The 18068-nt window shown below is 38.1% G+C and overlaps 1 protein-coding gene across 1 annotated transcript in view; it reads right to left on the bottom strand.

The window, feature by feature from the left end:
- DNAH5 (dynein axonemal heavy chain 5) overlaps nt 1–18068 on the bottom strand; it is a 136622-nt gene that overhangs the window by 52966 nt on the left and 65588 nt on the right. Inside the window, 9 exon segments of the mRNA XM_068396901.1 lie at nt 626–798; nt 5218–5413; nt 6939–7162; nt 7775–7988; nt 8994–9116; nt 10754–10888; nt 11635–11777; nt 12255–12459; nt 12953–13129. Of these exon segments, the coding sequence (XP_068253002.1) occupies nt 626–798; nt 5218–5413; nt 6939–7162; nt 7775–7988; nt 8994–9116; nt 10754–10888; nt 11635–11777; nt 12255–12459; nt 12953–13129 (1590 nt within the window).

The following is an 18068-nucleotide window of genomic DNA, read 5'->3' as shown; positions in this document are numbered from 1 at the left end:
GGATGGTACAATCTAATATTCAGTTCTTAATAATTTATAAGAAATACAGATAGCCTCACTGTGCAACTGAGAAACAATAGCTTTTTTAGTTTTAAAAAAAAAGCTTCTCCTTTGTATGAAGTCTGTTCTGTGCGGACAATCCTATCAAGCTGTGCTGTGCTAGAAATTATGGTCAGCTCCAATTCATATTCAAAGGAATTTTAAAAGAAGTGAGCACACTGTGGATCTACAAAGGAAGTCTGGACTACATTTATTCCTACTCTGCTGTGCTTACTCCTTCACAAGCAACCAATTATGTCCTAACCTGAATTTCATTTGACTCGTTCCAAAGAGAGGAAGAGTTCTCAGAAGAATTAACAAGAAGAAAGGTTGAAATAGAGTTAGAAGATACCATGATCCCACCAGACATAAAAAGACAGATATAAAAGAATAGTTCCATCTGGTGAATTTTCAGAAAAGTTGAGTTTTAATACCTAGTCACAGAGTGACAGACAAAACATTTGCTAGCAATAAATTAATCACTTAAATTTTAGAAGTAATTAACCTTGATTCATGCATACCTCCACTCATACGTGCCGAGGGCAAGTGAACAACAACAACAAATGGCAATCCAGTAAGACTGTACCTTGACTAAATGAATCATAGCATCCTCAAAGAAAACCATGTCCATTCCAGTACCACGGACATTCTCATTGTATGTTTGTACAAACATATTTAAACGGTTCCGTAGCTGATGAAAGGAGTAAATTGGCTCATAGATTTTGGGAATATCTAAATTAACTTGCTCTGATTTTCCACCTAGAACAAAAAGCAAGTAACAAAACCTTAGCAGTTTAAATGACTGACAAATGTTCAATGTGAAGGTAAGTGAAGGCAATCAGAAGTCTCTTTAACCACATAGAACCAGGTTTATTATACGTAATATCACATATTAGATGCACATGAGAGTTCTGCCTATATCCTGCCTACAAGGAACAGTAAGTTCATCTGCTTAATTCTCAAAGACGAAACCAGCAAAAACTGAGTCTTCTTTCTCTACATCTGAAACTTGAATGATGACAAACTGAAATTAACTTAGGTGCTAGAAGCAAAAGTAGCACCAGAGAATGAGGGTAAATAAATATTGCAGTTAAAAATTGCAAATAATCTTTTTTGTAAAAGAAAAACACTCTAAGTTGATTGAATCATTGCACTAGTGAAAAAAATTACTACTAAAATGAATAATTACCACAATAAAAAAAAGTATATTCACTGTGAAAAGGCATACATTTGTTCCATCAAGCAATCTGAAAGCCACAACATATTGTCAGCTCTTCCCCACACAAAGGAAAGGAGAAAATAGTGCTGCTGTCTCATCTTTCCATTCATAAGTATTAATCATGCTTAAAGGTGGCAAGCCCTTCATTACTAAGAATTGTTACTCACAGTGAATAAAATCACAGAAGGGTTGACGCTGGCAAGGACCTCTGTAGGTCAACTGGTTCTACCCCCCTGCTTAAGCAGAGTCATCTAGAGACGGTTGCCCAAGACCACATCCAGATGGCTTACGAATATTTCCAAGGAGAGAGACTCCACAACTTCTCTGGGTAACCTGCGACAGCGTTTGGTCACTCTCACAGTAAAAAGTGTTTACTGATGTTCAAAGGGAATCTCCTGTGTTTCCATTTGTGCTCATTGCCTCTGAGTCTGTCACTGGGCACTACTGAAAAGAGCCCAGCTCTGTCTTCTTTGTACCCTCCCTCCAAGTATTTATACATATTGAGATCTCCCTAAGCCTTCTCCTCTCCATGCTGAACAGTCCCAGCTTTCTCAGCCTTTCCTCATAGAAGAGTTTTATTCATCTTTGTGGCCCTTCATTGGACTCTCTCCAGTATGTCCATGCCTTTCTTGTACTGGGGAGCCCAGACCTGGACACAGCACTCCAGGTGTGGCCTTACCAGTGCTGAACAAAGGGGTAGGATCAGGGTAGGATCACCTCCCTCAACCTGCTGGCAGCATTCCTTCTAATGCAGCCCAGGATGCCACTAGCCTTTTTTCCTGCAAGGGCACATTGCTGGCTCACATTCAACTTGCTGTCCACCAGCACCCTGATGTCCTTTTCTGCAAAGCTGCTATCCAGATGGGTGGCCACCAGTATATACAGGTGCATGGGTTTTTCCTCCTCAGGTGCATGACTTTGCACTTCCCTTTGTTGAACCTTATGAGGTTCTTGTCAAGGTCCTTCTGGATGGCAGCACAACCTTCTGGCATATCAGCCACTCCTCCCAGTTTTGCGTCATCTGGGAACTTGCTGAGGGTACACTCTACCCCGTTATCCAGATCACTAATGAAGATGTTGAAGATGACTGGAGCCAGCATTGACCCTGGGGTACACCACTAGTTACTGGCCTCCAACTAGACTTTGTGCCATTGATCGTCACCCTCTGGGCTTGGCCATTCAGGCAATATTCAACACATCACACTGCTCATCCAGCCCATACTTCATCAGCAAATAATTGACAAACTTAATTGGAAGAGTGCCAGCAAGCGGATACCATGGGGTTTGCTGGTTGGTTGGTTGATTTGGTTTTCCTCAAAAAATAATGGTAGACACGGTAGAATTTTGCTCTTATTTACATAAAGCTAGTTCCATTAGTTTCATTATTTCATGATCTATATGCTGCAGGATATATTTTTCCAGTTACCATAGGTCAGTCATTACTAACAGTTGGTTTTGCTAAGCCTCCTCTTACTTACCAAAGAAATACATTATTCACAATATTATCTCTAACTGGTGGATTTAAACTCAATGAAATAAGTAATTCCAGTAAAATAAGTATTTCCCTAATGCTTAGTAAAGCACTGGAAGACAGTGGAAAAGGAAGTAAAGGCAGGAAAAAAGCAATCAAATTGTATTGAATTTAGAATACTATCTGCAAAATTTTTCTCATTTTAATTTTTTCTCCATTTCCTTCTTGCATATTATGCCTTTACAAATTAGCAGTGGTCCAATAATCATGCAGCTTCCAAGGAAAAAGAAAAAAACCAAACAAACAAACAAAAAACCACCAAAAAACAAACATATATAGATATATAAAACAGTTTAAGGAAATTGCCTTTTACCACAGAACCAAACGTCTCAAAATAAAATGATGATTAATTCTCATTCAGCTGTCCTTTATATAGCCTTCTGTGTCTTCTGAAGTCACCTTAATTTCATAATTCTTTAGCTCTGTATTGTTTCTGCATATATGAACACTCCTTTAGATTAAGATCTAATTAAATTAACCGACTTATTTTAACCTGCAAAAACACTGATTAAACAAAAGGGAGTATTCCAGGTGGAAATAAGTTTCTTATAAGTTGAATGAGACATTTAAACAACTTAGCTACTGAAAAGGAACTAATAAGGAATACAGCAAGGAGTCAAACTGTAGTGATGGTTTTACAGTTTCAAACCATTTAAGAGAATTATATCAGCTTAATCCTGTTCCTGCAGCTTCATTATTAATGTCAAAAGACAGCATGATCAAATATTAAACCTAAGAAAGGGCAGACATTTACATTATTTACAAAGGCAGCTGGTGTAATATATTATTTTAAACTCTTCTCTAGTCTCAAGATTTAGGATCACAAGTACTAAACAGCAACGTCAAAACTAACCGATAAAAAACACCTTTGAATAGTTTGAAGGTCTCGAGAACACTAGCACTGCTAACAATTTCTGCGAAGCTAAGATCTAAAAGTTGATGTTTGAGATACTTCATCTCAAGTCTTTGTGTATTTATCTCAGGGACAAATATGTTGTGACTGCACAACCCAAAGAGATACAGGGAGTATATGTAAACATATCACTAACCTGAGCATAGGGTTATTTGAAATTGATGTCAGATGTATTTTTTTTATATATTTAAGAGCTCAGAAATCCAGTTCCTGTTCTTACGCTTCCATCATAATAGGCAAGACTAAATTCCATTAAAGGGACAATTAAAACAAAATTACACTTGTTATTCTTTTCACTTAAAGCCAAAACAGGAAGGAGTTCTCAAGGCTCTGACAAACATATTGAGGACAAAACATACCCTTTCTAAATGAGGGCCTCATACTTTGTATTTAGATGAAGTTTCATGCTAAAGGGCACATTAGAGGGCAGGTACATTTAAACTGCCACCAGGTAGCAAGTTATTTTGAGAAATACATGCTTCTTTTTGCATTTATTTTTCAGTTCAACATAATGATTTCTAGTGTGTATTCAAATTTTCACATTAAAAGTCACTCTTCACTGTATTCTCTGTGTTCTGACTTATATTTCAGTCCTCTCTAAATTATTGCAGTTTAGCAAGTTATTTAAGGATGTATTTGACTACTTTCTCACACCAGTTTGCTTTTTACTTCTATTTGATTCCTTCCACTCAAACATTTCCTATCCTTTACTCTCCTTTTGTCACTGCCTTCTGACTACTTCAGTTATCCAAAAAGAGATTTAAATTTGACCACTCACGCCAACCTTTTATTGCCTCCACTATCCACCATTAAAGTGATACGAACACAGATAATTGAATCACCCAAAGGCTTAAACAATGACCTTCCCCAAAACCCAAACAACTGTTTTCTGTTGTTTTGCATCAACTAACAAATATTCCCAGGTCATTTAGCAAGGTCAGTGACACAGTGTTTTTATTTAAAAGACACAAAGACATTGTTATACGCCATATGGATAATTCAAGAGATTTTACTAGCATTCAGGAGATTTTGAAATAATACTCATTTGTTACAAAATCATGTACTGGGTATTTCCTAATAAGTACTGGATTAGCCCAGAGCCAGTATTCTTCTACCAGGTTTCTAGAGGATGGTAGCTAGAGTGCTATCTTTTATCTAGGACTGCAACCCTACCACTTCAAGTCATTCATACCACACTTCTTTCATCATTTTGGAATAATATAGACTGATGGCTCACTATTTGGCAGTTTTCTCTATCTACCACATTGATGGAAATGGAAATAAGGCTATTCTATACAGATAACTTGGATATAAGTAAGGACTTAAAAATCCCATTAATATAAAGATGTGCCACAGTTGGTAACACAGACTACCTTCAAAGTCACTGGACAGAAAAGCCACCCTTGATGCATAAACCTACTATGCATTTTTAAGACATATTTCTATTAGCATCTATTTTATCATATCCCCTTCCCAGTTCTTGACATCTCCATGGTTATCAGAGCCCATCTTTACCAGTTCTTTCCTGTGCATCCCTTAAGAAGTCAACAAAGAATGCATCAATTTCAGGATCCAGCAAAACTTCTGTTTCTTTAAATTCCTCCTCAAGGAGTTTTGCCACAGCTGTGTCAAACCAGTTTACATCTTCTGAGGCTGTGAAACGATCAGCAATAACACACTTACATTCATGCTTCCACAGTTTTAGCAGTACCTATATTAAAAAAAAAAAAAAAGGATTTCAGTCAGATTAGGTGTGCAACAAACCTATGCCAATTTAAAAGCCATGCTTTTATTTATTTATTTATTTTAAAAACATATTAACACTAGAAAAGAAACAGTAGTATTTGGGGGTTTATTCAGGAGAGATACCTTGACCTTCTAATTCTGCCCAATAGCATTTTAAATTTACATTCTGTTAACTGTGAAAGGAGCCTTAATCTATTACTCCAAACCAGACTGTATTTACCAAACTAAGATTTTATTTCCCTAGCCCTAAAACCATATCCATACCTGTTAACACATGTTTATGCACTGATAAACCACTTTGGTCATTAAGTAGAAGGTGGGCGGAAAACATCATCATGAATAACTTCATGCCAAACACAGACATCGCTCCCAATACCAAATCCAAAGTACTTGGAGAGAAAAAAAATGTGTGTTTATACACATTCTCCAAATTCCATATACCTTTAAAGTCCTTCAGATTGGTCATAGGATGGAGAAGGAAAACCTGCCACGTTCTTAATCCTAGCAGCACTGGTTTTAATCCTACACTTTTACTACACAGTAGTAGAAAAAATTCCAAGTACTCCTTGAAAATCTCTTGTTTGAGCCTACAGCACTTTGTACAAATGACACATACTATGTCAAGTCTCAGAACTAATATGTAAATTTATACAAACAGATTTTGAGCAATTGTTATACTTCAAAAGAATTAATTGAGGATATATGTACATATAACCATCTTAATGCCATATATTTTTAGCTTCAGAAATTAAAATCAATTCTAAAATTTAAATTTTAGATGTCATAGAATTCAGGAGCTTATTCAACAAGCATACACTAAACATGAAGTGATTATATAAGCCAAATGTATAACAAATTTTCCATGATTACCATAAACATTGCTTTTTCAGCACTTCATGTTGCAGCGCTCAAAATATTAAATTACTTTTCCTTAAAATAATTAAAAGAGAAATGATGCATAAAGTATTGAGCTTTTCTGGAAGAAAAGTGGATTATGCAAAAAAAAAACACTACTATGACTCATCACTACTACTTTCTTTTAAGCCATAAACCAGAAATCATTTGTTAGCCAAATATTACGCGGTAACTGAAAGCCTCAAGACACTAATGGAGAGAGGGGAACTGTTTATTTTTGTAATCAATATATACGCATTTTCATCAGGTTAAAATAAATTCATTGCTTCTCATAATTTTCTTTGCTCGCTTCTTTCAATCTACCATTTGTCAGTAATAGAAAAAGCAGACAGAAGTAAACCCTACTCTGTCAAAAGAAGTGGGTTTTGCTATAGTTACGAAACAAACTTCTCAGTTGGCACTGTAAACGCTGAACTAAAACATCTTTGCCTCAAAAAAAATGCTGAAACACTTTTTTAATCAGAAATTATATTTTTCTAAAGCAAACTCAAATGCCAAGAAGTTAGGCTCTTCATCCTGTTTGCTACAGTAATTATACACTAATTATAACAAAGCCACTGATGTGCTGCACTTACCTTTGGTTCATTGATCACTTCTGATGTAGTGTTCAGCATTCCTTGCCAAATCCTTGAGAGGTCTCGAAGGTTGAAGACATAATGGAACTTGGCTGGTGTGGGCAGCATTTTTAGCTTGGTAATCTGCCACAGCCTGCGTGTCAGTGGAACCAATTTGGCTACTGTTTTCTTCACATCTTCTGAAAATCCTCGCTCACTACAATAGTGCCCTTCTCCAATTACACCTGTGGAAAAAAAAATTGCCAAATCAAAGATTTTTCTAAGACACACTAGCACAACGCCAACAGCTACGATCTGAAGTTTCTTTTTTTTTAATCCCCAAAACCTTTTCTAATTTGTTGAAATGGCTTGATTCACTTGGTCTTAACACCATTCTGCCACCAGCTCACTGGGTATTTAGCTCTTAATTTAACTGTCTGTTAAAAATGTTCTTTTGTCTACCAAAATAGCTTCCACAGCCTTTGAATAGCTAATCTCTTCTCTGAGATCAATAAGATCCTGTTGTTTGTGAAAGTCTAGTCACTAGTCACTCATTCTTAGCACCAGTAGCACCTTAGCAACTCACCAGCATTGTCACAAAAACTAGGAATGGCCTTCATGCCATTTCTCTTAACACTTAGCATACCAATAGATTCAGAGATGTATCTGGACCTGAAAAACTTACAGATTGATGAAGTTGCAGGTGGGGAGTGATTACTGAAGGAAAATGTGCTGGTAAGCCAGTCAGAGCGGGATCAAGTCTCAATTTTAATCATAATGTTTGTAAGTAGAGAGATTAAGAAAAATCAACTACCATTTTCAAAAATGGGATGGATACAAAGCTAATTTCCCTTTACCAAAAATTTTGTCAATGGAAGAATTGGAAGGTAGAGTACAGTTGAACACAGCAAATTGTCTCTTGAGCCTCTGTGGAATGTCATTGCGACCTCCCCCAGGGTGGATCATGGCAGCCAAAAACTGAATGTCCACAATGTTGGTAAATTCACCAGGCTTTTCCAGGTTATACAATCCATTCTGTTCCATCAGCTGCCTAACTATCTCATTAGTGACCTGTAAAATAACCAGGCATTACATAATAGAATATTATACACACAACTAAATAAAATACAAAACATACTTATGTACTTGAAAGACCTAATAAAGAGTATACGACTATTCTCTCCCCCAAACCCTGCTTATTTTCTTCAGGAGAAAAATGCACTACTAGAAATAAGCATATTTAGATTGTCCTTTTCATTGGTAGTATCTATGGACAAAAATCCTGGGAGTAAAGGGGAATCCCGAGCTTAGAATTAATCCTTCATACTTCAATTCATTCTTGCTTGAATGCTGCACGATTTCCAGTACTGTTGTATTGGAAATACTTCTCCCTTTTAACATAAAGTTTCCAGTTTGTTCTAATCAAGCCCAAGCTGATGCATCTCCACATGTTGCATCTACTACCAGACATTTTGATGAAATTTCCACATGTAACAATTACAAACATGGTTTTTCAAGCTGCAAACATAGAATTATTTCCATACAAAAGATTACAAGATTCCTTTCCTTAGCCATATATGGACTCCCTGCTTTTCTGTTTGACCAGCTGAAAACACCCCACAGACAGTGCATTATATGACTGTACTTCTCTAGAAATTCTAACATTAGTTTCCAAAGCAATAAACTTCAGAGACATCTTGCCAATGTACATAATGATTATTTCCATTTTTTCTAAAGCATAGAAGTCAATTCTTACCTCTCAGCATTCACAGTATTTTAGTTATTGTCCACATAGCCAGTTTGCTATCATAATTTGTGTGCCAAAGGTTTTTTTCTAACTATTTTTTTTAATTAAAAAATGAGTGTTGTAAAAACACTGTTAAAATTACACAGACATGTTTTAAGGAGTACTTGAACTGCTTCTTGTAGTCAGTATATTTATTCTCAATTAATTCATGACAATACAAAACTCGATGGGTTCTACTGCCTGATTGAGAAAACAAGCCAGTTTTACAGTGTACCAAGGAAAGACAGACAGTATCTTTTGCCTTCTTTTTTCCTCTTTTACAAACTAACCTGATCTCCCCATTCATTTATTGTGGGCATATTCACATCATCAATGAAGACTGTCATCTTTTTGCCTGCAGGCGGACCGTAAGTTGTGCCCATGCGCTTGTCCACATAACTTTCTATCGTGCGCTGTTAAAAAGCAATTATTAGCATAGTTACAAGGAGCCCTTCCTTTCATACATGATTCAATCATTTAAACATATTGATGGTTTTGTTACACATAATTTTACTAAGGACGGTTTAGACAACACATCTGCTGGAGGTAATTGTACTAGTTCAACTAGAATGTCTGAGATCTCATGCTATACAGCATTAGGTTGGTATCAGATATAACAAAAGTCTAGTGTAGACAACCATGCCTAACAGTTTTATAATTTTGAAACCATTTCAAACTTTTCTTTACTTTTTTTCAATTATCAGCAAAATTGATGGTTACTAGCAATAAAGATTAAACTAATAATCTGTCAGATCTGAAAGATGCAAACCTTGAAGACCTTTCCAGTAGACATCAACGTACTTCAAAAAAGCATTCAGTGATAATTAGACTCACATACATAAACAGACCTGATGAAATAACTTTGCTTAATAGTAGACTTACCACTACTTCTCCTCCTATCATCCTTCCATTGCTCCGTTCTTCTTAAGGTCCAGTTTTTATTTATTCTATACTAAGTGAAAGCTCGCTTAACCATGCATAGTTATTCTTTAGTGCAAATCTAAATATCTGCATTCTTATATTGTGCCTAGGCTCCTGTACAGCAGCCTGGAAAGCCTTCTTACACAAGTGGCATCAGTTAGACTAAGATTTCAGAAAGTCAGAGTAATTTAAAAGCACGTGTCATAACAGAAAATGCTTCAGTCTAGATTATTATCAGAGACTTGGCTGCTAGACTTGCACATGTATTTCAATTGTATTGATCATCAATAGACTATCATCTATCATCAACAGACTTGACATCTATTTTTATAAAATAGATGTTCCGTTACTACTTTTTGTTTCTATAGCCCAATCAATAGAAAGAAAACTACTAAGGAAAATAAGACCCAAAACTACATATTTGTATATTAAACATGTTAATAGTTTCGCTGTGCTATAGAGCCAGATGATAGATGATGCGTCAAGCTTACAGACAGCACTTCTGATTACAGCACAGACTTTGCTTCAGCTTAGCATACCAAATCACATTAAAAACATTTCCCATATATATTGCCAGCAGGTTAAAGAAACTTGAAATAATTCAAAGTAGCTCAGTAGAAATTTGGACAGGCAATACAGTTCAGGATTTAAGTATTCATAGTTCTATTTAGAGCAGCTGCACTGCATGTTACTTTTTTAATGAGTAATTTAATTTACTGAATTTTAAATTGCAGACAGCACACTTTTTATGACAGATTGTTGTTGGTAGCACTTATTTTACACATGGCTTTTAGTGAAGTCTAAGGGAAGTCACTGACAGCTCTACCCAATTAGTGAGAACTGATACATTTGACATAAAAACACTAAATGTGATGAAGCAAATAATATGCATGGTTTTGTAATAGTCCAAGAACAGCTCAATAACTACCAAAGAAGTTGAAGGGAACATGGTTTTTACAGAAGTCTTAAATCACATATTAGGACACTTAGTCCATTTGAGCTGGTGCTTTTTTTGTTTCTGCACTCATTTTCAATTAAATAAGCTACTTTCAGAAGAATTCTCCGGCAAATTCTCAGAACAGTCTCTGAATCCAGTCACGTTGTATTAGAAAGTGAATGACTACTATACCTGGAAAATTAATGGGGTAGTTGCAGATGAAAAATTCAAACTCTTAGCCATGTGGCTTTCAGGGTTATATTTTGACATAAAACCTTTGATGATAACAGTCTTTGCAGTTCCTTGCTCACCAATTAGTAGGACAGCCTAGACAAAGACAGCATTAAAATAAGACGAAACACAAGAGCTGGGTGTCTTGGCAAAGCCTCAGCAATCCCATTTAGCTTTTAAACTGAAATGAAACTAGAAAAGTTATATAAAGTGAATTCTCAACAAGGGACGTATGAAAGCAAAGTAGTTAATGGTCTCATAGACTTTTGCAGGCCTTTCAAGTTAAAAATATTTGCAGTTAATGGCCACGTCAGTCACCATAATTTAACTAACAAAGGAATGGATTATTTGCAAAAGAAGTTGATTATTTGAAAAAGGATGTACCCTCTAGAGCCTCAGCATCGGAAAGATTTCAATTGCTGTTGTTATTTACCATATCCTACTTATCTGACACAGTTTTGGTGAAGAAGGGGTTGCATAACCTAAAGGTGCATAAACTCTGTAACTGTCCCCTGTGGGCAGAGTTCATACCAGCAGAGTGTAGCACTCTGCTGCCCCCTCTCCAACAGCTACATGAAAAAATTTCTTCTGTTCTGATCTGATATCATCTGTAATTATGGTTATTTCTGCTACAGAAAGGATGGGTGAGGGGAAGACAAAAAAGTCTGGAAGCAGTGAGTATTCAAGAGTTCAAGCATATTTACATGAATGTAGCTCCTGGAATCACCATTTTATATTAAAAAAATGAAGTCTTTCATTTTCAATAATATTTCACTTCTAATTCAAAAACTTTATGACATATACTGTTAGCACTATTTAGATGGGAAACACAGAAAAAGTACCTTGCTCTGTTTAGCAATGGTTTCAATAAGGAAATCCATTCTCACATTGTCAACATTAGGCACAAGAATGGAGCCATACTCTGGAGTGCTGCTACTGGGATATACATACTCTTCAACACGTGTATTCCAGTGCATCCATTTACCTAATAAAAAAGAAATGAAGTTAATGTTTCAGAAACACACAGCATCGTCACCTTTATTTTCCATTGAGCTGACTCATCTATCAGTGCCTGTGCCTCACACACAGTAATCCCACTCTGTAAATTCAGACCAAAATTATAGAATCATATAATCATAGCATCTCTCATGTTGGATCTAAGAGGCTTACTCCTCTTTCCTACACAAATTATGACAAGGACAAGGCTGTCTATTTTTGTTCACTTGAAAATTCATCAGCACAAAGTCCATGGAGCTTTCTGTAGCAATATATCCACACCCTGATTTCTCACAGGAAACAGGGACAAAGAAGATCACCAGTAAAGTGTAGCCATAAAACAAAACTTGCTAAGGAACACAAAAGAAGGTAAGCTACAAAAACTTCTGAATTAATTCTCTAAAACAAGCACAATTTTGAAATTACTTTTAAGTTTCACCCCATACCACCCAGCTGGGTTACTAACCATCAGATGCCACATAATAATCAAACATGGTATCTTCACTGCCTTCTGCGACACAGGGAAGATCAAGTTTTATTGTTGCATGGTTTCGAAGCCAGTGCTCCATTTTGCATCTGTCTTCCAGTTCTAGCAATGCTCCTATACTCCACATAAGAGAGAAGATGTACAGCCTTTCCAAGTATTTTGGAGTCAATTCCCCTCCTTGCTCCTGAAGGATTGAGTTAGGTTTTTATTTTCAATAGCCTGAAAATTCTACTTGATAATCACTAGTAACATCAGGTTAAAAGCCTTCAGTCATGTTTAAATTTACTGATGTCTTCGTCAATGAACAGACTGAATCAATATCAACAAGACCACAAAATGCAGAAAAGCACCCTGTAAATATCACTTTTAGTCACCCATTACTGCATTTGATCTGTTTAAGTTCTAGTTTATAATCTGGTAACAATCCACTCAAAAAAAAACCTGAAGGAAAACTGCTGTCTGATGCATGCTACATGTCAGTGCTTCACATCAAATCTAAATGTGAAAGAGGGCACATCCAAACTACTATTTTCTAAAGAAAAAGAAGGTACTCCTTACTAACCTGCATCTTCATTTATGTTCCAAGTCATTAAAGAATCTCCTCTCTACATAACCTCATGACTTAAAATTATCTCCATTAGATTAAGTAAATATAAAAAAAATCCACAGTACTTTACCTTAGGTGGGATAAGGCCCTGCAACATATTAATGCTCTGCATAATCACAAAGGCTTCCAACATCTCAGTCTTGCGTTGCAGAGATTGAATGCTGAAGTGGTATAAGTCTGGGAATGATGAAGAATACAGCTGACGTAGAATTTCAGCTTCTTGGAAGGAACGCCTTTTCAAAAATGCCTGTTAAAAAGCATGGTAGGAAAATAAATTTAGTTCCCTATGCAAGTCTCAGTAAATTCAACTCTAGTAATTCAAAAGGTCCAGCAAGTATGGAAAGTTGATTTCTTTTTGGGGGGCTCAGATTCCCCGCCTGTTGGTCAGGGTTTGGCTAGCAGAAGGTCAAACTTTATCCAAGTATGTGTAATTCCTACTGTATGTTAAACATGGATACTGAAGAAAAAAAAAAGGCACCTTAAAGTTTTCAATAGCACAAAAATCATTCTTTTCAAATATTTTTTAATGACAGTGGCTGTTTAATGCATACAACAACTCTGCAAAGAAAGAATATCATATATACTGAACACAGGTTTGATTTATTCTGCACAACGTTAGTTTCTAGCAGTGATACAGGGTACCCCAGAAACATCTGTCAGTTGCAGAAAAAAAAGTTAGGATTTCAAGATGGGATGTCTGCTGGTGTGTGTAGGATTTTTGTTGTGTGGCCAAATGCTTCTCATTTACTTCCCATGAATTTATTTCATACATAAAATACATTCATCAGCAAAAAAGCACTTGTAGATTCTTCCCCAAAATTCAAACTAAAATTTGGCACAAATTGAAATCAAATAAATTCTGTTTAAACATAAGAAAAAACTTTTTGTTGCTGTTGATGGTCAAATCACCAGTGGTCAAACACTGGAACAGGCTTCTCATTGAGTTTCTTGGAGTCTCCATCTCAAAACTCAACAGGACACTGTTCTGAGCAGCCTACTCTAGCTCACCCTGCTTTGAGTGAGGTGCATTCAACTACACAGTCTCCAGAGGTCCCTTCCAATCTCAACTATTTTGTGCTTCTGTGATTCTTTTCTACACTTCTACCTTCATAATCTCTTGAAACTCTATCTTTTACTGCCCAAAGTAAATAAACTCTGGGACTGATTACAAATAGCTAGATATACAAAAAAGCTTTTTAGAAACAGGTACATGGAAAACAAAGTGCTAAAGATTAAATGTCAGAAGTACTTAAAATCACAGAATCACAGAATCAACCAGGTTGGAAGAGACCTCTGGGATCATTGAGTCCAACTGTTGCCCTGACACCACCCTGTCAACTAGACCATGGCACTAAGTGCCATGTCCAGTCTTTTCTTAAACACATCCAGAGATGGTGACTCCACCACCTCCCTGGGCAGCCCATTCCAATGTCTAATAACCCTTTCTGAAAAGAAATGCTTCCTGATGTCCAACCTGAACCTCCCCTGGCGAAGCCTGAGGCTGTGTCCTCTTGTCCTATCGCTAGTTGTCCGGGAGAAGAGGCCAACTCCCACTTCACTACAACCTCCCTTCAGGTAGTTGTAGACTGCAATAAGGTCACCTCTGAGCCTCCTCTTCTCCAGGCTAAACAACCCCAGCTCCCTCAGCCGTTCCTCATAGGTCAGACCCTCCAGACCCTTCACCAGCTTGGTCGCCCTCCTCTGGACTCGCTCCAACATCTCAACATCTTTCCTGAAGTGCAGGGCCCAGAACTGGACACAGTACTCAAGATGTGGCCTCACCAGTGCCGAGTACAGAGGGACGATCACTTCCCTAGACCGGCTGGCTACACTATTCTTCATAGAGGCCAGGATGCCATTGGCCTTCTTGGCCACCTGGGCACACTGCTGGCTCATGTTTAGCTGGCTGTCGATCAGCACCCCCAGGTCTCTTTTCGCCGGGCCGCTTTCTAACCACTCTTCCCCCAGCCTGTAGAGCTGCATGGGGTTGTTGTGGCCGAAGTGTAAGACCCGGCACTTGTTCTTGTAGAACCTCATGCCGTTGGTCTCGGCCCATCTATCTAACCTGTCCAGATCCCTCTGTAGGGCCTTCCTACCCTCCAGCAGATCAGCACTCCCACCCAGCTTGGTGTCATCTGCAAATTTGCTGAAGGTGCACTCAATCCCTACATCTAGATCATCTATAAAGATATTGAACAATAGATATCTGGAACTTCACCAGCTGTTCAGAAAATACTAGGGGTAAGTAGAAAAGTTGGTAAAATGTTTTTGCTTTGGAGAAGTTTGATGAGTAATGGATCAAATACCTTTGATCACTTTGCAAAAGCTGCTTAAGCAGCATGTTAGACAAGAACAGCAATATGAAAAGTTTGAGATCTGTTTCACTGAATTTGAAAATTGCTTGTCTCATATTGCATCCCAATAGGCTGCTGTATTTAGTTGTTCATAAATTGTAAGGATGGAAAATCTAAATATATACAGCTTCCTGAGCTATTCGTATTTGTTTTTAATTATTTTTCAAAGTTCTTCTGAAATATCAACAAATACTGTGTTTTGTTCAGCATCTGAGAATTAGGAACTAAAGGAAGAAAACTCCATTTAATTCTATTACAAAAGTAAGGAAATCCTCTAGTGAACAATGTGACATTAACATCTACCCTGATCTGCTGGAATATGTAGTATATTGCACTACAAAATAGATTTAAAGGGAGATGTACTGAAAGAGCCATCAAGATATTATATTTATTAAGTAAAACCAAACCAAAGAAAACATAAATAAATGCTATTGGGTCAAAATATAAATAACTATAGGTTGCAATTTTATAGCCAGGTTTTTTTTGGGAGGGGCAGAGGAATGGAGTTTGGAAGGGTTTTTTCATGGCTGAAATGAACATAATTTGGTTTTTGTTATCCAAAAGCAAAAAAAAAACAACCCCTATGTTCTTGTTTTCCTTTTGACTGTTACTACCACCAAAATAAATTAAAAGCATAAGGTCATGGACTAAGTTAAACTACTTTCATGAAACACTTCAACATAACTAAATTTAGTCTGCATATAACTTTAAAATAAGGAATTTAAATCATGACTGCTAAGGCAAAATAAAATGCTTTACTTTGGTTTTGCTGTCTTTGCAACTGAATCTATAGCTCAAGTTAAACTGAAACATTCAAGAAGTTGTTGTCTGCAAATTAACAAATGCAAGGAGGCAAAGCTGTGAGAATCTAACATCAGTAGGCCCTATGCAGTGCTATAAGTACAGAAAGGAACAACACAAGTAGAATCTCATGGGAGCCCCTGTCCCAGATGCATAATTTACACTTACACTTTCCCAAGTATCCATATTAGTTTAAAAAAAAAAAAAAAAACAACAAAAAAAGTAAAGCCTGCAGTAATATATGCCAAGAGAGGTCTGAGGCGTACCAAGGAAGACTACAGAGCCCTGGGAGCAGCGGTAAAGGACTCTGGGGCCCAGGTAGTTTTCTTATCAATCCTCCTGGTCAAAGGGAAGGGGATTGGAAGTGACGGTCGAATTAGGCAAATCAACACATGGCTACAGGACTGGTGCCACAGCCAGGGGTTTGGCTATTTAGACCATGGGACTCGCTTTAAGAAACCTGGTCTACTGGCAGTCAATGGGGTCCATCTGTCAGAGAAGGGTATGAGCATCTTGGGTCATAGGCTTGCCAAGCTGGTAAAGAGGGCTTTAAGCTACAGTTGATGGGGGAGGAGAACCTCAGTCCATCCCAATTCAGCCAGCTTGATGTCAAGGCCAGCAATACATGCCCAGAGACTGAAGAAGGATGGCAGGTCCGGAGAGTGCTGTAAGAGCAGCGGAAAGGAACTTCAGGCAGTAAGTCAGCTTCGACGAGGGCCCAACTGAAATGCCTCTATGCAAACGCACGGAGCATGGAGAACAAACAAGAGGAACTAGAGATGTGTGCATATCTGCAAGGCTACAACCTTACTGGCATCACGGAGACCGGTGGGACAGCTCTGATGACTGGAGCATTGGAATGGAAGGATACAGGCTTTTTAGGAAGGACAGGCAGGGAAGACAAGGAGGGGCTGTTGCCCTCTGTCAATGACCAGCTAGAGTGCCTGGAGCTCTGCCTGGGGATGGAGGAGTAGGAGGAGCTGACGGAGAGCTTATGGGTCAGGATTAAAGGGAAGGCAGGGATGGGAGACATTATAGTGGGCATCTGCTACAGGCCACCTGACCAGGAAGACCGAGCAGATGAGGCCCTCTACAGACAGATAGGTGTAGCCTCATGTTCACAGGCCCTAGTCCTCATAGGGGACTTCAGCCACCCCGATATCTGTTGGAAGGACAACACAGCTGGGCACAAGCGATCCAGGAGGTTCCTGGAATGCGTGGATGATAACTTCCTTCTGCAAGTGACAGAGAAACCGATGAGGAGAGGTGCCATGCTGGACCTTGTTCTCACCAACAAGGAGGGGCTGGTGGGGGACATGAAGCTCAAGGGCAGCCTTGGCTTCAGTGATCATGAAATGGTGGAGTTCAAGATCCATAGGGCAGCAAGGAGGGCACACACCCAGCTCACTACCCTGAACTTCAAGAGAACAGACTTTGGCCTCTTCAGGGACCTGCTTGGTAGAGTCCCTTGGGATAAAGCCCTGGAGGGAAGAGGAGCCCAAGAAAGCTGGTTAGTATTCAAGGACCACCTCCTCCAGGTTCAGGAGTGATGCATCCCGACAAAGAGGAAGACAGGTAAAAACACCAGGAGGCCTGTATGGATGAACAAGGAGCTCCTGGATAAACTCAGGTGCAAAAAAGAATGTTAAACCATCTTTGTTGGCAACATGGGACAGTGGGATTGAGTGCACCCTCAGCAAGTTTGCCAAAGACACCAAGCTGTGTAGTGCGGTCGACATGCTGGAGAGAAGGGACGCCATCCAGAGGGACCTTGATGGGCTTGAGAGGTAGGCCTGGCAACCAGTATTTTGACAACTGAGTTGCTCTTCAATTGTATAAACTACCCTGAATTACAAATTTGACCCAAAGTGAAATATCCATGTTTTTAAAAATGTAATATGTTGACTATGTTCCTGAAAAAAATACATTATTCACTCTTGGATAAACTACCAGAAACATAGCTATATTAAATACTGACCTATAAGTTTATACAGTGTAAAAGCTATTTCATAGCAAAAGTCACAAAATTAG

The sequence above is a fragment of the Nyctibius grandis genome, chromosome 3 (assembly GCF_013368605.1).
Source record: "Nyctibius grandis isolate bNycGra1 chromosome 3, bNycGra1.pri, whole genome shotgun sequence".
Classification (NCBI taxonomy): domain Eukaryota; kingdom Metazoa; phylum Chordata; class Aves; order Nyctibiiformes; family Nyctibiidae; genus Nyctibius; species Nyctibius grandis.
The sequence above is the reverse complement of the archived record's forward strand: the minus strand, read 5'-3'. Positions and strand labels throughout refer to the sequence as shown.